At 40.5% G+C, this 23692-nt stretch overlaps 1 protein-coding gene across 2 annotated transcripts in view; it reads right to left on the bottom strand.

Moving 5' to 3' along the window:
- The window catches only part of LOC131956522 (lactase/phlorizin hydrolase), a 29601-nt gene extending 16874 nt beyond the window's left edge, over nucleotides 1–12727 (bottom strand). The window contains exons 1-9 of one of the 2 annotated variants that reach the window (XM_059321014.1): nucleotides 12387–12727; nucleotides 9996–10117; nucleotides 8290–8547; nucleotides 6219–6399; nucleotides 5385–5621; nucleotides 4438–4567; nucleotides 3406–3608; nucleotides 641–853; nucleotides 9–113 (exon numbers count right to left, since the gene is read on the bottom strand). In XM_059321014.1, coding sequence (XP_059176997.1) covers nucleotides 9–113; nucleotides 641–853; nucleotides 3406–3608; nucleotides 4438–4567; nucleotides 5385–5621; nucleotides 6219–6399; nucleotides 8290–8547; nucleotides 9996–10117; nucleotides 12387–12534 — 1597 coding nt within the window. In that variant the 5' untranslated portion in view covers nucleotides 12535–12727. The remainder of the gene's footprint in view (nucleotides 1–8; nucleotides 114–640; nucleotides 854–3405; nucleotides 3609–4437; nucleotides 4568–5384; nucleotides 5622–6218; nucleotides 6400–8289; nucleotides 8548–9995; nucleotides 10118–12386) is intronic. The other variant, XM_059321015.1, reaches the window with a different exon arrangement.
- Nucleotides 12728–23692: the final 10965 nt, after the last annotated feature.

Raw genomic sequence — 23692 nt, 5'->3', positions numbered from 1 at the left:
AAAGTTACCGTCTAGATTCCACGCCCCCTCCACTTGATAGGCAGACGTAGCCACGCCCCACTGAAAATTGTCAGGAAACGTGCCGTAGTAGAATTCATCTCGGTCAGCGGGGTCTGATGACGTCACAAACATAGGCTGACACTGATATTACGGGACTACTAACGGGTAAGGATGGGGGGGGGGGGGGGGGGGGGGGGTTGGCGGAGGGGGGGGGGGGGGTTTGGCGGAGGGGGGGGCGGAGGGGGGGGGGAGGTTAATGATTACTAACACTTTTTATACTGGAAAGGTAAATTTTGAACTAAAAAGGGCAGATTATCAAGTTTTTTTTTTTTTAATTAAAAAAAAATGAAGGATTATGACGTTTTGTCATGAAAGGTACAAATTATAGATAGCTAGCCATATTTACATATCGTAGAAGGATCTTTTTTTAAAATCATTACAGACCAGGGTTTCTTTCAGGCTCTTCCCCCCACCCACTCCCACATTTCCCAGGAGGTATACGTATATACATTCTATGTATATAATGTATATATTTTGTATGCAAATTTAATATTTCGTCCGAGGAGGTGACAAACTACCCATCCCCGTTCCCTCGGGAGAGTTGCCTGCAAGAAACACTACACCCCAAATAGCCACTGACAAGCGCGGTAACTCCTGAGCTCCTGATCCAACCCCCTGGCCTTGACCAGAGCCCTGTAGAAAGCCGCGGACGACCGGGGAAACCTCGGCCTGTCCGCCTGTCCCATGTCCACGTAGTACAGCCCCGTCTTGCTGCTGGTGCCTCGCTCCCAGTCCCAGCCGTCCACCAGTGACCACACGAAGTAGCCGCGGACGTCACTTCCGGCCTGGATGGCTGGAACCAGATTAGGGATGAGATATAAGGATTGTACACAGGGGATATATAAGGCTTGGGCACAGAGGAGATAGAAGGGTTGTATACATGTGAGATTAAAGGCTTGTACACAGATGATATATAAGGCTTGTACACAGATGAGATATAAGGCTTGTACACAGATGAGATATAAGGCTTGTACACAGGTTATATATAAGGCTTGTACACAGATGAGATATAAGGCTTGTACACAGATGAGATATAAGGCTTGTACACAGGTTATATATAAGGCTTGTACACAGATGAGATATAAGGCTTGTACACAGATGAGATATAAGGCTTGTACACAGGTTATATATAAGGCTTGTACACAGATGATATATAAGGCTTGTACACAGATGATATATAAGGCTTGTACACAGATGATATATAAGGCTTGTACACAGATGATATATAAGGCTTGTACACAGATGAGATATAAGGCTTGTACACAGATGATATATAAGGCTTGTACACAGATGAGATATAAGGCTTGTACACAGATGATATATAAGGCTTGTACACAGATGATATATAAGGCTTGTACACAGATGAGATATAAGGCTTGTACACAGGTTATATATAAGGCTTGTACACAGATGATATATAAGGCTTGTACACAGATGAGATATAAGGCTTGTACACAGATGATATATAAGGCTTGTACACAGATGATATATAAGGCTTGTACACAGATGAGATATAAGGCTTGTACACAGATGATATATAAGGCTTGTACACAGATGATATATAAGGCTTGTACACAGATGAGATATAAGGCTTGTACACAGGTTATATATAAGGCTTGTACACAGATGATATATAAGGCTTGTACACAGATGATATATAAGGCTTGTACACAGATGAGATATAAGGCTTGTACACAGGTTATATATAAGGCTTGTACACAGGTGAGATATAAGGCTTGTACACAGATGATATATAAGGCTTGTACACAGATGAGATATAAGGCTTGTACACAGGTTATATATAAGGCTTGTACACAGGTGAGATATAAGGCTTGTACACAGGTGAGATATAAGGCTTGTACACAGGTTATATATAAGGCTTGTACACAGATGATATATAAGGCTTGTACACAGATGATATATAAGGCTTGTACACAGATGAGATATAAGGCTTGTACACAGATGATATATAAGGCTTGTACACAGATGATATATAAGGCTTGTACACAGATGAGATATAAGGCTTTAACACAGGTTATATATAAGGCTTGTACACAGATGATATATAAGGCTTGTACACAGATGATATATAAGGCTTGTACACAGATGATATATAAGGCTTGTACACAGATGATATATAAGGCTTGTACACAGGTGAGATATAAGGCTTGTACACAGGTTATATATAAGGCTTGTACACAGATGATATATAAGGCTTGTACACAGATGATATATAAGGCTTGTACACAGATGAGATATAAGGCTTGTACACAGGTTATATATAAGGCTTGTACACAGGTGAGATATAAGGCTTGTACACAGATGATATATAAGGCTTGTACACAGATGAGATATAAGGCTTGTACACAGGTTATATATAAGGCTTGGACACAGGTGAGATATAAGGCTTATACACAGGTGAGATATAAGGTTTGTACACAGGTGAGATATAAGGCTTGTACACAGGTGAGATATAAGGCTTGTACACAGATGATATATAAGGCTTGTACACAGATGAGATATAAGGCTTGTACACAGGTTATATATAAGGCTTGGACACAGGTGAGATATAAGGCTTATACACAGGTGAGATATAAGGTTTGTACACAGGTGAGATATAAGGCTTGTACACAGGTGAGATATAAGGCTTGTACACAGGTGAGATATAAGGCTTGTACACAGATGAGATATAAGGATTGTACACAGATGAAATAAAAGAGCAGTACACAGGTGAGATATAAGGCTTGTACACAGGTGAGATATAAGGATTGCACACAAGTGAGATATAAGGCTTGTTAACAAATTACCAGACATAAGATCAAACGCCACGAAAGTCTTGACAAAATAAGACAACCTGACAGATCAGACAGAATACTAAGAAAGTCTTGACCCAAATTACCACGACAAAAATATCACGAAAATCTTGTCACAAATTACCACCCAACAGATAGGACAGAATAATAAGAAAGTCTTGACCCAAATTACCACGACAAAAATATCACGAAAATCTTGTCACAAATTACCACCCAACAGATAGGACAGAATAATAAGAAAGTCTTGACCCAAATTACCACCATACAATTCAGACAAAATACCATGTAAGTCTTGACCCAAATTACCACGACAAAAATACCACGAAAATCTTGTCACAAATTACCACACGACAGATAGGACAAAATACTAAGAAAGTCTTGTCATAAATTACCACCATACAGTTAAGACAAAACACCGACAACACCAACGCCTAGACTGACCCTGTAGGACATAGACTGACCCTGTAGGACTGTAGGACATAGACACACCCAAACCAAGGACATAGACTGATCCTGTAGGACATAGACTGACCCTGTAGGACATAGTTACTGTACTCCCGGATGTACTCGATCCTGTGTTGGTCCTTCAATGTCCCGCAGGACCCCAGCCCACTGTGTGTGACGTAGATGGGCGGGTTGTTGTAGCTGCTGGTCAGTGTGGTGAGTAGGTCCTTGAGGTGTGACCCCATTAGGCGGCGCTCACTTGCAGGATTGGTCTCTGGACGGTACTCCAGGCTGAAGAGCAGGGGGGGGGGGGTATGGTATTGTTTCAATAACCGGTTACTTTTTCTAAATTACCAGTTATATGAAGTATCCATTTAAATACTGGGACGGTATGGTCGAGTGGTAAAGCGTTTTGCTGCTAATCCTGAGACCACCCAGCTCTGATGGGTACCTGGATTACGTTGGGGAAACTAAGGCGGCTGGGCATAGTGCTGACCACATTATCTCCTTGTATGTTGAGGGTAAACGAAACAGATTAACTTTACTTCATCTGCCCCTGTCTTCAGCACAAACGGGAAAAGATCCATTTAAATTGGATATAAAGTATCTAATTACCTATAATATAAAGTATCCACTAACTTAGAATATAAAGTATCCACTAACAAAGTATATGATGTATTCACTAACCTTGGATAAGAAATATCCACTTACCTAGAATATAAAGTATCAACTAGCCTAGTATATAAAGTATCCACTAACCTAGGATATGAAGTATCCACTTACCTAGTATATTAAAGTATCCACTAACCTAGTATATAAAGTATCCACTTACCTAGTATATAAAGTATCCACTTACCTAGTATATAAAGTATCCACTCACCTAGGATACGAAGTATCCACTAACCTAGTATATAAAGTATCCACTTACCTAGAATATAAACTATCCACTTACCTATTATATAAAGTATCCACTTACCTAGTATATAAAGTATCCACTAACCTAGGGTATGAAGTATCCACTAATCTAGTATATAAAGTAGCCACTTACCTAGTATATAAAGTATACACTTACCTAGTATATAAAGTATCCACTAGCCTAGTATATAAAGTATCCACTAACCTAGGATATGAAGTATCCACCTGAAGTACTAGCTCCTGATCCTGATAGAAGCCAGGTACTGTGGAAGTGCTGAGACTCTCTGAGACCAGGTACACGCTTGAGTAACTGATGCCGACAAAGTCCATGGCACCTACAGAGCACATTGTTGCATATATGCACGTGGGACTAGCAGTGGTTCTAAGGTAACATTTTGAAGGGTTCTTAATTTACAAGATATACAAGGGGTCTCAAATACATACATTTTGAAATTACCAACGTTGCAAGCTTGTAGTATGCTTGTATGAATCAGCCCCAACTCTTAGTTGTGACCATCCCCCTCCCAACACTGTCACCTTACCCTCCCCTCCCAACACTGTCACCTTACCCTCCCCCTCCCAACACTGTCACTTTATCCTCCCCTCTCAACACTGTCACCTTACCCTCCCCCTCCCAACACTGTCACCTTACCCTTACCCTCCCCCTCCCAACACTGTCACCTTACCCTCCCCCTCCCAACACTGTCACCTTACCCTCCCCCTCCCAACACTGTCACCTTACCCTCCCCCTCCCAACACTGTCACCTTACCCTCCCCTCCCAACACTGTCGCCTTACCCTCCCCTCCCAACACTGTCACCTTACCCTCCCCTCCCAACACTGTCACCTTACCCTCCCCTCCCAACACTGTCGCCTTACCCTACCCCTGCTCAATATCTCTCTCGTTACCCTCCCCAACACCCACCACACTCAGTGTCTGTCTCTTATATACCCTCCAGCCTCACCCCCAGCTTCCCCTACCCCCCCCCCCCCCCCAGCGTCTGCCCCTACCCTACATCCCCAGTGTCTGTCCCCTTACCCTTACAACATCTGCCCTACCCTCCAGCTCCATCCCCAGCGTCTTCCCTTATTCCCTCCCACCCATCCCAGTCTGCCCCCCTCCCCACCCTAGCGTCTGCCCCCCCCCCCTTACCCTGAATCTTTATCCTCTCATCCAGTGTGAACTCCTGCATCTTGTGGTCAGGGAACCCTTGTGCTGACCTCTTGAGGGCCACCCTCTCTTTCATCAAGGTCGGGTAGTCGCCCTTGGTCAGAGGCTCCAAAAACCATCCCAGCTGAAAGGTCAAGGCTCTTTGTGCCGCGGTCACATCTGCGACGCTGGTCGAGTTTTGAACGAACCAATCAGAATGGAGCGCGATGCCCACCTGACCTGCAAAGTACATGTGAACGAAATCTATTTTTACATCCGAAGTTTGAAAGGACTTTTATAAAACTGTATGAGGTATTGGCACGAGTTCTTCAATAAAAGGCTTGGGGTTAAATAATTTGGGTTCTATTGCCCTCTGACGTTTAACCCCTATACCACTGTAAACTACTAACACGTTTAATGAAACAATTATACTCGATATTTTTACAGGAATCTTCGCTTTTCTATGAGGACTAGAACCCTGCACTTTTACGTTTTTCCTTTGGGTGACCCTTAAAATGCACAACGGAAAACTGCACAAACATGTGAGCAAAGGAATTTATTTTTACATCGATCGTTTATAGTATAGGGCTAGCCATAAATTACCACATGTAGGCTACATTGTATAAAACATACATTATTTTTCTACAAAATTGGACACAATGAAAGTGCATTAGTATAATTAGTATTCCGCTGCGTATTTTCCGTTTGCGCATTTTTTTCCGGGGACAGCTAATTAAACTGTACTTTGGGGATATCCTTAGGGACCGTGACACTACACATATTGGGGACATACATTTTTAGGGACTTTTTTTTTGGTACCAGTCGACCTTGACCTACCGTTCTGCGTGGCCTTGAAGGTTGTCTTGTAGAGCGTGTAGGCGGCCGCGTGTGCCAGCAGCAGGTTGTGGCCAACCTTGTACAGCAACCCGGGCTGTTTGATGCCTGGGGCGTGGGCGCCGGTCTCGTAACCTTTGTAGGCCAAGGTCACCGGGTCGTCTATGGTCGTCCACAGCTTGACCTTCGACACAATTTTTTTATGAATCAGTTGCTAGGTCGGTGGCAAGCTCGTGTGATACTCTTTGACCACGACACTTTCCGACGTTTTTCGCCCCCCCCCTTCCCCCGAAAAGATGCCTGGAAGAAATTCTGATCGCCTCTGGTGATATGAAACTGTTCTTGTTAACATAGAACTGCCGTTTGCAGTGTTTGTTCTATGCATCTCTTCGGGGGGGGGGGGGGGGGGGGCGGAGCCTCACCCCCCCCCCCCCCTGAAGAAAGTCTTCCGCCACACACCCCCCTCCCGAACGAAATGGAATTTATATAGAAAGTATTTAGTTCCCCCCCCCCCCCCCCGGAGAAAAAAGTCTGGAAGTAACACTGGCTGTTTGTGCTACTTGCTATTGAAATGTTCTTTGTGTTATAGAGCTGTTCTTGACGAATGAAATAAAATATTTTTAAGTTATTGGGCGGGGGGGGGGGGGAGAAGGGGGGGGGGAATGGGCTATTCAAGTTTCCGAGGGGGCGGAACTTTAACCAAAGTATGTTGTGCGACTGTAGAATATTAGCAAGAAGTGGGCGTACCAGTAGAGATAAACGTAACCGCTAGAACATCTGTTTTTCAAATTGTTTACTAATTATTGATCCAACTGAATTTTTTTTTGGTTGTAAAATGAAAAAAAAAACAACCCAACTATTTCATTAGCTAATACCCAACTCCGAATCAGTTATTTAAAAAACAGGATGAAACATTATTTGTTCTGTACAATGTGCTTTTTTTTGTCACCGCCTCTGTTAGCCCTATACTTAGATGAATTGTTTACCATTTACCAAAAGAAGACGAAGTTTGTTATTCAGTAACGCGATATGCTGAAAAACTAAAAAAAAAAAGCGCGGTTCGAAAGTTCTAATTAGTCATCAAGACAAAGTTCAACCGTGTTGCATTTCTCCTCAAAACTGGTTTGTTATTTCAGAACGCATCCTTCATTAGCCTATTCTGTCTATAGCCATATATTTTTTTTATGTACAACTATACCATCAAACTCATAACACCGACCCAATGGTAGCTGTTTGAGTTCAATGTGAATTCATCTCACTGATGTGACGTCGTCCTCAAACCCACGTGTTCCCGCCCCACACGCACAGAACAAATTATCTACTTCCGGTCGTGAACCGGGCTCCAAATGACATGCGCGGCGTAACGGAAGTTGTACTGGAAATGACCGGTGCTATCCCCTCCATCACAATTCTCAGCGGTCTCGCTTTCTCGGACTGTGCCGGCCATTTGTCACCTGGGCAATTCTCGTCCTTTCAAAATGGCGGCGTGTGTGGAAACACGTGGCAGACGGCCGTTATGACGTCACACGTCAAATTTAAAAAAAATTCATTACGTTATATTTTTGTACCATCGAAAACATCGCCGCGAAGGCAAGTTGAAGTTTCTCACCATTGCGCATGCGTACCTTTTTTTCCGGCTAGAATCGGCCATATTTTTATACTGCTTAATTTTTCTTTAATTGATTAGTTTCTGTAGCATGGCTTGTGTTGCGACTTAAATCCGCCAATTAGTGTAATTAATGTTTACAAATCTGTCACTATTTGTGTCAATCGTCTGCGTGTCTGTCGCTACAGCACAAGCATCTCGTGTTACCATCAGGTATGTGTGTGTGTGTGTGTATGTGTGTGTATGTGTGTGTGTGTGATTCTGTCACTGTCATCTTCATGTGGTTTATGACATACACTTACCATTGTCACATGTTGGCCCTTGCCATATATACGTCAATTATCACCTCCCAGCATCACTTGCATAACTTTTATATGTACGGTCGTTACCGCATATGAATTTTACCGTATGACAGTTACCCTAACATGACATATACCCCGTATGACCTTTACCCCTTAAGACCTTTACCTTGCTCCCGAACCTTGTAAAACAGAGCTCAGCGTAGTCCTTGAACCAGCCGACCGAGTCGTCCACAGCCCACCCCCCTCTCTCCTGCAGGGCCTGCGGCAGGTCCCAGTGGTGTAGGGTCACGAAGGGCTGGACATTGGCCGCCAGCAGCAGGTCAATCAGCTGGTTGTAGTGGGTGAAGCCGGCCTCGTTGATGTGGTCCAAGGTGCCGTTAGGCAGGAGACGGGGCCAGGAGAGGGAGAACTTGTAGTGGGACACCTGATGGGTGAGCAACAGGTGGTGAGACAACTGGATGGTGAGTGACAGGTGGTGAGACATGGGGAGTGAGCAACAGGTGGTGAGACATGGGGTGAGGAACAGGGGGTGATACATGCGGGAGAGCAGCAGGTGGTGAGGCATGTTGGTGAGGAACAGGTGGTGAGACATGGGGGTGAGGAACAGGTGGTGAGACACTTAAAGGTGAGCAAAAAAGTGAGACATATGGGTGGGCAACAGGTGGTGCGACATGAGGGAGAGCAGCAGGTGGTGAGACATTTGGGGTGAACAACATAAGGTGAGACAATAAACGGTGTTGAGACAATAAGGGCTGAACAACAGGTGGTGAGACGTTTGGGAGTAACGTGTGGTGAGTTTGATAGGGTGAGCAATAGGGGATAAAACCGCCAGGGTGGTGTGATACCTGGGGTGAGCAAAAGTTGGTGATACACATGTAGGAAGAGAAACATTGGTGAGATACGTGGTGAGACAACAAGTAAATGAGCAGTTGGTGAGCTGGCAGATGGTAGGATGACTCATAGAAGGTAGTGACACAACTAAAGTTTCAGCAACAGGCGGTGAGACAACAAAAGAATGATCACCAGAAGGTGACACCTAAATGGTGAGACACAGGAAGTAACAAGCCCTGGATGAACACCAGGTAATGAGATACCATAGTGAGTTATACGTATTTTATTTTATTATACCTTTTTACTTTCTCGTATATACGTAGTATAGAGAAAGTATTGTAATCGTGCAAAAAAAAAAAATCGAGATTTTTACAAATCTCGACGTTTTACACCTCACTGATACGGAAAAACATAATTTTGCAATCTTGTCCGTATGTCTGTGTGTGTGTGTGTCTGTCTGTCTGTCTGTCTGTCCGTGTGTAAACACGATAACTTGAGTACCGTTACAGCTAGGTTGATGAAATTTCATATATAAGTATTTTATCAAAATCGTAGATCCGTATCAACTTTTGAGCGATTTCCGATAACCGGAAGTGGTACTTTTCCTACTTTGAATTTTTTAAAAGCCTATAACTTGAGTACTATTTCAGATAGATAAATGAAATTTCACATGTAAGTAAAAGATCTAATTCTCTACCTTCTGTTAAATTTTGAGTAATTTCCGTTGACTGGAAGTAGTAATTTACGCTACTTCCGATTTCTCAAAAAACTAATGTAAATTTTTAAAGTACTAATAATATTGCGCACTATTATACGCGTTTTTATTCGGCGTTTGCTTGGTGCGCAATGTTTTTTTTATGAGATTCTATTCTATTTTTAAAAGTTTAAGTATTTAAAATGGATTAAAAATCATAACTATATCCCCAGTTACCATCCCCTGTTGTTTTATATAAGAATATTCGAGAAAGTTTAGGGGAGATCACTACCGGTTTATTTCCTACCAATACTACCTTAGGTACATTATCACAAATGTGTACTCACACCGAGATCTTTGATACGCTGGACATCCTCCCTTGTCTTGTGGTAGCCATCAGAGGCTACACTGCTATCTCCGAGACTTGGGTTATTTTTAGCAAACTCGTCCCAAATACTTGGGCCTTTCCCTGTCAAATTATAGGTCAACTCGGTTTAATTTTAGCCCTTATGTTTTGGCTGGCGACGTATCGCATGTGTTAAACAAATGGTCAACTTTAAAGACAGTTTACATAACAAAGGTGATGTATTGACGCGCGGGTCTAAAATATGTAAACATTCGAGACGTACGCCCATCCGGCAACGACGTATGACCCTTATTCATCACTTCCTAGACCAAATGTCATCAAACTCTAGACCTACCTCCGTCACTCCCCTAGACTTGATTGATCACTACCCTAACCCTACAACCATCACCCCGAGACCCCCATCACTCTATCAGGCCCCTATACCTACCTGCATCACTCCCATATAGCTACCCCATCACTCACCTAGACCTCCGCCATCACTTTCCAAGGCCTACCCTATCACTCCCCATACACCAACGCCCATCACTCCCCTAGACCTACCCCCATCACTCCCCTAACCCCATCACTCTCCTATCCCCATCACTCCCCTACCCCCATCACTCCCCTACCCCCATCACTCCCCTAGACCTACCCCCATCACTCCCCTACCCCCATCACTCCCCTAGACCTACCCCATCACTCCCCTAGACCTACCCCCATCACTCCCCTACCCTCATCACTCCCCTAGACCTACCCCCATCACTCCCCCATCACTCCCCCTACACCAACCCCCACCACCCCTAGACCTATCCCCATCACTCCCCTAGTCCTACCCCATCACTCCCCTTCACCAACCGACATCACTCCCCTAGACCAACCCCCACCACCCGTAGACCTACCCCCACCACCCCTAGACCTATCCCCATCACTCCCCTAGTCCTACCCCATCACTCCCCTTCACCAACCGACATCACTCCCCTAGACCAACCCCCACCACCCGTAGACCTACCCCCACCACCCCTAGACCTACCCCCATCACTCCCCTAGACCTACCCCCATCACTCCCCCTACACAAACCCCCACCACCCCTAGACCTACCCCCATCACTCCCCTAGACCTACCCCCATCACTCCCGCATCACTCCCCCTACACCAACCCACACCATCCCTAGACCTATCCCCATCACTCCCCTAGTCCTACCCCCATCACTCCCCCATCACTCCCCCTACACCAACCCCATCACCCCTAGACCTACCCCCATCACTCCCCTAGACCTACCCTCATCACTCCCCCATCACTCCCCCTACACCAACCCCCACCACCCCTAGACTTATACCCACCACTCCCCTAGTCCTACCCCCATCACTCCCCTTCACCAACCGACATCACTCCCCTAGACCAACCCCCACCACCCCTAGACCTACCCCCACCACCCCTAGACCTACCCCCATCACTCCCCTAGACCTACCCCCATCACTCCCCCTACACCCACCCCCACCACCCCTAGACCTACCCCCCATCACTCCCCTAGACCTGCCCCCATCACTACCCTTCACCAACCGACATCACTCCCCTAGACCAACCCCCACCACCCCTAGACCTACCCCCACCACCCCTAGACCTACCCCCATCACTCCCCTAGACCTACCCCCATCACTCCCCCTACACCCACCCCCACCACCCCTAGACCTACCCCCCATCACTACCCTTCACCAACCGACATCACTCCCCTAGACCAACCCCCACCACCCCTAGACCTACCCCCACCACCCCTAGACCTACCCCCATCACTCCCCTAGACCTACCCCCATCACTCCCCCTACACCCACCCCCACCACCCCTAGACCTGCCCCCATCACTACCCTTCACCAACCGACATCACTCCCCTAGACCTACCCCCATCACTCCCCCTACACCCACCCCCACCACCCCTAGACCTACCCCCATCACTCCCCTACCCCCATCACTCCCCTAGACCTACCCCCATCAACCCTAAATCAACCCTCATCACTCCCCTAGACCTACCCCCATCACTCCCCTACCCCCATCACTCCCCTAGACCTACCCCCATCACCCCTAAACCTGCCCCCACCACCCCTAGATCTCCGCCAGCACTCTCCTACCCCCATCACTCCCCTACCCCCATCACTCCCCTACCCCCATCACTCCCCTAGACCTACCCCCATCACTCCCCTACCCCCATCACTCCTCTAGACCTACCCCCATCACCCCTAAACCTACCCCCACCACCCCTAGATCTCCGCCAGCACTCTCCTACCCCCATCACTCCCCTAGACCTACCCCATCACCACTAGACCTACCCCATCACTCCCCTACACCAACCCCCATCACTCCCCTACACCAACCCCCACCACTCCCCTTCATCACCTACCTTCATCACGTGATGCCCCCTCCGTAGGAAAAGCTGAAGAGCTGACACCGAACACAAAAGACGCAGGAAACTTGTCCAGGACCAACTCAGCCAGACCTGCCTGCACACTCACGGCAAGGACAAACACAACTGCACCAAGTCTAGACATGTTTGCCCAGACTAAATATATTGTCACTCTTTAATGTATTGTAATTACCACTACATAGAATATATCACTTTTCACAAACAATCACCTTTCAAAGACTATCACTTTTAGAAACTGTCACTTTTCGCAAACTATCACTTTTCACAAACTATCACCTTTCACAAACTATCTCTACTCTAAGAAAACCTTGTCCCAATCTAATCCCAGTAGCAAACAAACAACTTGTCTTGGACTTAACAAACTGATAAGAAAATTGTTGATTTAGTGCAGACGTATCTACTATGTGTATCTGTCGTGTCAACTATGTCATGTCAATAAACTTTAAAAAAACAAAATCAAACATCTCAGTGCAGCTGTTAAAAATGTTTTGGACTTAAAGCGAGCCTAAAATTCATCATACTTTCCAGTCACTTTCAAGTAGATATTTTTACATGACTGGATTACTTAACATGAGTTTTATTGAGTTTAAATTTATTTAGAACTTTACAAAAGAAAAAAGAAAGACAACTCCCAAGGTTGAAATGGTTCGTTGTATATAGAACATAAAAATATTCTAGTGTTTCTTTTGTGTAGAGTGGTTGAAATCACTTTTCGGCATGTGATTTAATAATCTTTGAGTATTTCTATCAACACAGAGTTTAAGAACAGACATGGGTTCAGACTTTGACAGTTTTTAACCAATTATTTACTGTCTTCTTGAGAAAAAAAATCTTTATCTTATCTTTCCTTTACTTGAACTTAAAAGGGAAAAAAATATGTAGAGTAGGTTATAGCGGGGAAAAAAATGTAGAGAATAAGCTAGATAATTTTTAAGAGGGAGAGCGTGAGAGAAACTGGGCTGAATCATCAAATAAGGAAGACAGACATCTTCGCAATTAGGCGCATTAATTAATCGACATCAGGAGAGAACTAACGATTTTAACACGTCTGTTTTATTTTTAGAAAGAGGCATAGTTGGGGGCGTCTCGGTGCGGAACCTTAAGGGTAGCCAGATGTTCATCGACTAAAAAAGTTAGGTTACTAAAATATAAACTGTACACATTAGAAATCTTGTCTAGAATTTGTTGTATAGAGACAAACATATTAATGCAAATACACAAGCACGCACGCACACTACGCAAAGACACACACACATAGGCCCTACATACATGCAAGTTTGTCGAATAGGTCACTACGCCAAGTTTTTGAAAGTGACAGCGGCTAACTTTATTTTACAGCACCCGTATATACAGACACGTATATATATATATATATATATATATATATATATATATATATATATATATATATATATATATATATATATATATATATATATATATATATATATATATATATATGTATATATATATATATATATATATATATATATATATATGTATCCACACTCCACCCACTCCACCAGACTCTACCCACAGATTATCCTTAGCTCTAGGATTTCCACACTCCACCCACTCCACCAGACTCTACCCACAGATTATCCTTAGCTCTAGGATTTCCACACTCCACCCACTCCACCACACCCTACCCACAAATTATCCCCAGTTCTAGGATTTCCACCACGCACCAAACACCCACTCCACGCTCTACAAAAAAAAATCAACCTATCGTATTTTTCCATTTTGTCACCAAACACGTGACCAACTCCATCAATCCCATTGGTTGGCAAAAGCCGCATCAGAAATTACTGGCACTACAAGACTTGGCTGGCCTAACAAAAGTTGTCTGTCCCTGCTTGCTCACACTCCGGTACCTTTAGCCTGGTGAGTTTTTTTAAGAATCTATTAATGCTAGTATTTATTTCTTAATGTGCTTTTTTGAATAGAGAAGGCTTAAATCTTCCCATGTAACAGAAAATTGTATGGTTTTATATTCTATAATACATTTTAGGCATAGATAGAATACCGCCAAAAACAGACTAATTGTGGACAAAAAATGCCGCCCAATAATATATATATATATATATATATATATATATATATATATATATATATATAGATATATATATATATATATATATATATATATATATATATATATATATATATATATAGATATATATATAATATATAAAGCTCAGTTCTGTATGTAATGCATATGTTTGTCGATGGTCTTCGTTGAATTTAAGTGTTAGAAAATTATCGTGCGCATTTGTCTAAATTTATGAGCTAAAAAAATTACTATTGAAAGTGTTGGGAAATAATTTTCATTTTTCAAATTATAGTAATAATTGTCGGCATGTTCATCAAACATAAGTTTAAAAAAATATCATCTTTTAGAAAAAATTCTAATTATGTCTTTAATTAGTCCTATAGCACTTACTTCCCTTTGATAAATTAGGAAAACAAAATTACTTCCCTTTATAAAACCATTGCATTAGTCGAAAATAATTTACTTTTTAATTACTTTGTTTTGGTGTTGGGAAAAAAAAATAATTACATAATTAACGGGGATTGATCAAGTGCAAATGTTGTAGGTATTTTACGGATAAGCTTGGAGTATTAAAATTGTTCATCAAATTGAAACAGGCGCGTTCGTTTAAGTGAGTGCAAAAGACTATGAATAAGTTGGGGTACTATAGTCGTTCATTAAACTAAAACAGGTGATTCCGCCCCGGGCGTTTATGTTCGCGTTAGTGTTTTCTTTGTGTTTAGGTGGGTTTGCGTTAGTGGTTGCGTCTTTCTTTTTTCGTTTTTGTTTGTGTTTTTTTGTTTGGGTTTGTATTTGTGTTTTTGGTTGGTTTTGCGTTTGGATTTGGTTTGTTTTCGTTTGCTTTTTCGTTGTTTTTTTTGTTTGTTGGTATTGGTGTTTGTGGTTGGGTTTGTTGTTAGGTTTTTGTTTTCGTTTGCTTTTTTGTTTTTTCTTTGTGTTTGTATTGGTGTTTGTGGTTGTTTTTGGGTTTGTTGTTAGGTTTTTGTTTTCGTTTGTATTTGTAATTGTGTTAGCGTTATGTTTGCGTTTTGTTGTTTTGGTTGGTTGTGGTTTGGGTGGGCAATGCCGGGTTTATGATGATTACTAAACACACAGGTAATGGTCTTTAACAGAAAGGTTTTTCACAGAAGCCAGAGCAGGGCCTGGCCGGGACGGCTAGTATATATATATATATATATATATAAATAAATAAATAAATAAATAAATAAATAAATAAATAAATAAATAAATATATATATATATATATATATATATATATATATATATATATATATATATATATATATATAAACAGGTTTCTATAATATGACGACACTTATGCCCCATAAATGTAGAATCCAATTCTGAGCGTAATAAATTACAATCTAGTCTTTATTGTCTATATCTAAATCCGCCGATTGTATCTGTCATCTAGAGCTAAATCTCTGAATGTCTCTCTCGTATATCTCTAAATCCGCCGATTGTATCTGTCATCTAGAGCTAAATCTCTGAATGTCTCTCTCGTATATCTCTAAATCCGCCGATTGTATCTGTCATCTAGAGCTAAATCCACTGAATGTCTCTCTCGTATATCTCTTAATCCGCCGATTGTATCTGTCATCTAGAGCTAAATCTGCTGATTGTCTCTGTCGCGTGAATCGAACTGGAGACTTTAAATTAGTACTCGTGCGCTTGGCCGTTCGATCACACCATCTAATATATAAATGTATAATATAATAATATACTAATTTTTTTTGCATGTATTTAAAAATTAAACTATCATCAAGTTTACTTCAAAATAGAATTGTCTCGTAGAAATTTGTTATTGTTTTTTTTTCTGTTTGTCTTCTATAAATTGTATATTTAATATTATTAAAAGGCCAAAAAAAAAGAGATAAGATGATACTTATAACGCTCTCTGACGCTTTATGGAGATTTCTATGTTAACTTGCCACTGACCTCTGCTAGTAGATGTTGACATTTACTGTGAGAAACAGTTTACATTTAGTGTAAGAGTTGACATTTACAGTGAGAAACAGTTGACATTTACTGAAGAAACAGTTGACATTTACTGTGAGAAACAGTTGACGTTTACTGTAAGAAACACTTGACTTTTACTGTAAGAAATAGTTGACATTTACTGTTAAAAACAGTTGGCATTTACTGTTACAAATAGTTGACATTAAAAGTTTAACGTTAAACCTATTGGTGTTCAACTTACCCGCCCTATCCAGACTACACCCGATATTCATTAAGTTAATGTCAGAACAGATAGTAGTTAAATCTCCTTAAAGCCACACCTGACCGGGGGGGGGGAGGGGGGGGGGAGAGCTGAGTCGAACCTATCAGAAAGTGAGTGTTTTATCTCATTCTGTGCTAAGACTTTCCTAAAGTTTTTGCTTTTCTAAAATTCAATACAATATGTGTTCGTATGTCTTTGTACATTTTCATTGAAGTCTTTCTCTTTCCCAAATTTCATAGACATTCCTTTGTTGTGTTCATTTCTCGACAGATAAATTTTAAAAAAATATGTTGCTTTATGGTATCATGATTAAAAATTATTAGATTTTAAAGACTTTTGAGAAATCGGAAATAGATTCACTACCATTCCCGGTACTGAAAATCGCTCAAACGCTGATAGAAACATGCATACATGATGTAAAACGTATATTCAAAAATTTCTTCACCTCACTGAAACAGACTCACCGACAGTTAGACAGACGGACGGCCAGACAGACAAAATTGCAAAACTGGGGTTTTCGACTCAAAAATGTGTTAAACGTCAAGATTTGTAAAAAAAAAAAGTCGTTACTTTTTTTTTTAACGGCTACAATACTTCTCTTTATTCCGTATGCGATAAAGTTATAAAAAGGGGGAAAGTACAGCGAGTCATGTTGGATGAGTTGTCTGAAAATTCTTGACGTTTTATAATTTTAAAAGGGAGAATCAGGCTAGAAAACTTATTTTTAAAATAAAAACCTGTGATGTCTCAGTTACTGAACACTCTGAACTTTTGTTTAATAATGAGGTGTGTAGCGCAAGTTATCGGGTTCAAATGTAATATTATTTGCGGTGAGTGGTTCCGTTATAAAATTAGAACAATTTGCTTAGAATTTTTTTTCAACTACTAGATTCTAGTATGAACATCTGAAGCAGTAGCGAAACCAGTTGTGTCGATCAATTGCTTTAAATTTAACGAACGATATATATCTCGAGTCGTTTTACTTTTAAAAATTAATGTTCTATTTTTGTTTCAAAGCTACGTTTTTAAAAGATTTTTTAAAAAATATTATCTTTTTTTCTACTTCCAATAATTATATAACTCTAAGAATTGGACCTGTCGGCACGGATGAATCCCAATATATAAAAGCCCATGTGCGCACTTCTCTCTCTCTCTGGCTCTCTCTGTCTGCAACATTTTTTAGGCGATGTGATCAGTATGTTCAGCGATATATGGAGAAGTTAAAGATACGGACTTTTGTTGAAAATAATATGATGGATGTTATAAATGTATAAACTAAATTTTATTTAATGCAGGAAAATAAAAATAAAGTCATATTCGAATGTAGAATCACATTTTTAACTATGCAGCTGGAAAAGTGTTTATCGTCGTGACAAGAACGCAATCAGTGTTTCTTCCAGATTTTTTTCTCCGGGGATGCTCTTGAAATTTTCGGGCGGGGGCGGTAGACTTTCTTCGGGGGGGGGGGGGGTGCGACACTGTTAAAAGTATATATTTTCTATATATTTTCTATACATTTTTTTTGGTTGGGGGGGAGGGGGTGAGGGGGGTGGAGGGGCGGTAGAATTTTTTCGGGGGGTGGGGGGGGGGGGGGGCTTTCTGGAAGAAACGCTGAACGCAATAAATAACGACGTCACATGCCACATATTTAAACTAAGGAAAAAACACAAAACTAATGGCGTCATCTTCCAATTTTAGAATAAAAAGAAATGAGCTATTTCATTTAAATTTGATTTAGATCTATTTATCAAGACGTATGCTATAAAATGTATACAATTTTCTCGGCCTAAACTAATAAATGTAATTCTAAAAACAACATAAATACCAGTGAACAAACGGGTTTTTAACGAAATCATTTAAGTCTCTTAATTTTAAATCTCTTAATCAGCGTGTGCATTTAATATGGTGTTGTGTTGACTAATAATGTATATAATTTGGTTTTACTTTTTCTAATAGACATTGGTAGTCTATGTTATTTTTGATGTGTCGGAATTTTAGCTATTTAGTTACTTCTTTGATTCGTCACTAATATCGTTCAACGTTTAGTAAAACACATTGCGTTTTGACCAATAACTATTTTATAAAAGACAAGCTGACCCGCGACGTAGCATACGCCGCTATCTAGTTGTTTTATTTTCTACTTATCAACAATTCATAATTTGTGAATTCGACACTACCCCACCCCCTGCCACCCCCACCCCGCCCCACCCCGCCCAGTGAAAGCAGCCGTTTACAGACGACAATGAAATATCAAGCAGAACTTATAATCTCCCCTTAGTTTCAAATCGTTTGAAAACTAAATTATCTGCCCCTAATAGCCGTCACGTATTCGAACCGGCTCTACTATTGTAAACATTCGGGGTGAACCACAGCTCACCTGATACGTGAGGATGAGGGTGGTGGCTAAGCTGCGTGGTGTTTTCTACTGCCTCCATTAAGAGAATTATATATAGAGATTTTTCTCAAACAAGTAGGCCTATATGATTTTATAAAAAAAGGGATTTTATAGATAGGCCTATAATTTACGTGTAACGGGTACCGAGCTAGTACAGGGGTCGGCAACCTTTTGAAGCGGAAGAGCCAAAAGTTACAATTTTCAAAATTTCCCTGGTTTTAAAGAGCCACTAACATATTTTTTTATTTCAAATATTTTTTTTTTATTAAGATTATTAGTATTTGTGCAAGGAGCTGGAGAGCCGCATCTTGATATCAAAAGAGCCGCATGCGGCTCGCGAGCCGCAGGTTGCCGACCCCTGAGCTAGTAAGATTATGAAAATCAACATAACTAATCCTAGATCTAGACCCTATAAATCTAATTGTCGTGGAAGATTTTGCTTCTTAATTAAATTGTTCACCGAGACTTAAAAACTTGGTGCGCTAATAAATATTTTTTAAAATTAAAAATGTGCTGACCTTTAATATAACAGCAAAACAAAAAAATAATGTGTTTTACTTGATTAAATTTTAAAAGTACTTTATTCCAAATTGCATTTGCAATCATTGTGGAAATAATTTTAAGGGTGCAAAAAAAAAGCATTGTCATAAAGAGTTCTGTCCCTTGGTATCAAACTAGAATTGTCTGTATTGAAAACTAGAAAGAAAAAGTGTGGCTTAAAAATAAAAAGAAACTACAGGCAGTAAAGTACTTTGCTTGATTCATATCGATCATTGTTCTTAGAATTGGTTTTAATAGTCCGCTAGTGTATTCTCAAGTGCCACGGCCTTCAATAAATGCTGGGTTGGGGTGGGATTAAAAAATAACGCTGACATGCCAGGAAGTCCATGCAAATGACATGCCAGGAAGTCCATACAAATGACATGCCAAGTCCATGTCATCTGGTCTATACACGGTGGGATTATATTGTCCCATACAGCCGATGTTCTGTGAGGTCATATCGTCTGATGGGTGCTCTTTTCTCCTAGCTGGTGGTGTAAGACGGAAGTCACGAAGTGGATGGCTGGGATAAGGTCATGCAGGGTGGGGGTAGGGGGGATTGTATAGGAATATAGAGGGAGACAAGTATGTGGGAATATTGAGGGGGAGAATCGTGTAAGAATGTAAGACAATATATATGATCATTGTGGTAATCTGTGACTTCGGAACTATATATATATATATATATATATATATATATATATATATATATATATATATATATATATATATATATATATATATATATATATATATATATATATATATATACTGAGGCGTAGCGATGGGGATGGAGCGGGGGGGGGGGTGCGGACCGCACCGGGTGACACCATTTAGGAAAAAAATAGCAAAATATATAGAGAAAAACTTGAGGGGGGTGCAAATCGAAAGTTCGAGGGGGGGGGGGGGGGAGGGTGCAAATAAAAAATCTGAGGGGGGGTGTGCAAATCGAAAGTTTGAGGGGAGGTGCAAATCGAAAATCTGAAAGGGTCGCTACGCCTCTGGGGGGTGACACCATTAAGTGCCGCACCGGGTGACACCCGACCTCGCTACGCCACTGTATATATATATATATATATATATATATATATATATATATATATATATATATATATATATATATATATATATATATATATATATATATATATATATATATAAATATATATATATATATATATATATATATATATATATATATATATATATGTATGTGTGTGTGTGTGTGTGATGGGATAATGTTGTCAACACTATGTCAAGCCGCCTTTACTATTCCTAAAATTTGAGTCCCGTAGCCATCTAAAGGGAGAGAACTGATTTACTGCACGTCCAGTCAAAGATTGTTTTGAGTATGATTGGTATTTGCTAGCTGCCTAAATTAAAACGAGTAGAAATTAGTACCTTGACCTTATAGACTGTAAAAAAAAAACATTACTATAATATGATAACAGCTGTGATTTATTTATTTTTAAAAATACTTTTTACCTACGAGCTTTTAAATGGGACATTATCAATAATGTCGAGTTAGGAAGTTTGTATTTAAACTTTTATTTTTGAAGACAAGATGAACAAATGTCCGTTCCTGATGGTGCTTCTTGTTGCCTTAATGACGTCACATTGTCCAGGCGTACGGGCACTGCCCAGACTTATTACCAGACAGCTGACGGCATCGAGGGTTCCATTAAGGGTCGCCAGTTCGGACGTGGTAAGTTCTGCTTCAGTTTAATATAAGGTGGTAAGTTCTGCTTCAGTTTACTCAAGTTTACTGTAAGGTGGTAAGTTCTACATCAGTTTAATGTAAGGTGGTAAGTTTTATACGTTTACTGCAAGGTGGTAAGTTCTACATCAGTTTACTGTAAGGTGGTAAGTTCTGCTTCAGTTTACTGTAAGGTGGTAAGTTCTGCTTCAATTTATTGTAAGGTGGTAAGTTCTATAAGTTTACTGTAAGGTGGTAAGGTCTACATCAGTTTAATGTAAGGTGGTAAGTTCTGCTTCAGTTTAATGTAAGGTGGTAAGTTCTACATCAGTTTAATGTAAGGTGGTAAGTTCTGCTTCAGTTTACTGTAAGGTGGTAAGTTCTGCTTCAGTTTACTGTAAGGTGGTAAGTTCTACATCAAAGTTTATAGTAAAGTGCTAAGTTCTACATAAAAGTTTACTGTGAGGTGGTAAGTTCTGCTTCAATTTATTGTAAGGTGGTAAGTTCTACATCAAAATTTACTGTGAGGTGGTAAGTTCTACATCAGTTTACTGTGAGGTGGTAAGTTCTGCTTCAATTTATTGTAAGGTGGTAAGTTCTACATCATAGTTTACTGTAAGGTGGTAAGTTCTACATAAAAGTTTAGGTGGTAAGTTCTGCATCAAAGTTGACTGTAAGATGGTAAATTGTGCATCAAAGTTTACTGTAAGGTGGTAAGTTCTACATCAACATTTAAAAGTTTTCTTTGTTTTTTTTAGCCTGGATTATTTACAAACATGTTGATCTCTCTTTGTAGTGTTATACTGTTACTTGTTTCATTCAGTGCACTTACTACCTGTACTTCTATCATATAGTGCACTAACTACTTGTATTTCTATCATATAGTGCACTAACTACCTGTACTTGTATCATATAGTGCATTAACTACATGTACTTCTATCATATAGTCCACTAACAACATGTACTTCTATCATATAGTTCACTAACTACCTGTAGTTCTATCATAGAGTGCACTAACTACCTGTACTTCTATCATAGAGTGCACTAACTACCTGTACTTCTATCATATAGTGCTCTAACTACCTGTACTTCTATCATCTAGTGCACTAACTACCTGTACTTCTATCATCTAGTGCACTAACTACCTGTACTTCTATCATCTAGTGCACTAAATACCTGTACTTCCATCATATAGTGCACTAACTACCTGTACTTCTATCATCTAGTGCACTAACTACCTGTACTTCTATCATCTAGTGCACTAACTACCTGTACTTATATAATATAGTGCACAAACTACCTATACCTCTATCAATTAGTGCACTAATTACCTGTACTTATATAGTGCACTAACTATCTGTACTTCTATCATCTAGTGCACTATCTACCTGTACTTATATAGTGCATTAATTACCTGTACTTCTATCATCTAGTGCACTAATTACCTGTACTTATATAGTGCACTAACTACCTGTACTTCTATCATCTAGTGCAATAACTATCTGTACTTCTATCATCTAGTGCACTAACTACCTTTACTTCTATCATCTAGTGCACTAACTACCTGTACTTATATAGTGCACTAACTACCTGTACTTGTATCATCTAGTGCACTAACTACATGTACTTATATAGTGCACTAATTACCTGTACTTCTATCATCTAGTGCACTAATTACCTGTACTTATATAGTGCACTAACTACCTGTACTTGTATCATCTAGTGCACTAACTACATGGGCCAGTGTGTGCCCTGGGAGACCAAGTGTTGCAACAACATGGTGTGTATGAACCTGGCCCGTGGGTACTGCGTCTACCCCCTGGAGAGGTGTGTCTGTCAGAAGCTCAACTCGGACAGCTACTAGCCCACACCATGGCATTAGCTGCTTTCTAAAAAATATAGTTGACACTCAAAAAGAATTTAAAAAAAACATTCAGTGAATATAAAACATTCTACTATGTAATAAAGTAAATAAAGCGATTGTATTTCATACATGGTCAAATGTGTTTCCTGTGTTCATTTTACTGTGTAAGTGGTCAGTGTTCATTACTGTGAGCATTGAAGTTTAGAATTCATATTTTTCCATGACTAATAAACAAGAAATGAATTTCTTATGTTCAGCTCTCGTCTCGCTAACGTCAGACGTAGCTAAGTCCACCAAACTAACATGAGTGCACGCAGTGGCGTAGCCAGGAATTGGTCATGGGAGGGGTTCAAAAATGTTATCATACGTATATAATCACATAGAATCTATATAGTGAAGCAAGTAAGTAGCTAAGTCCACCAAACTAACATGAGTGCACGGACTCTAGTGATGTAAGTAAAATAGGCTAGGCCTAAAAGTTAACAAGCTATCCCTTCATATCATGAGGGCATA

The sequence above is a fragment of the Physella acuta genome, unplaced genomic scaffold (genome assembly GCF_028476545.2).
Source record: "Physella acuta isolate Inbredline_101_S28 unplaced genomic scaffold, ASM2847654v3 ptg001157l, whole genome shotgun sequence".
In the NCBI taxonomy this organism is placed as follows: Eukaryota; Metazoa; Mollusca; class Gastropoda; family Physidae; genus Physella; species Physella acuta.
The sequence above is the reverse complement of the archived record's forward strand: the minus strand, read 5'-3'. Positions and strand labels throughout refer to the sequence as shown.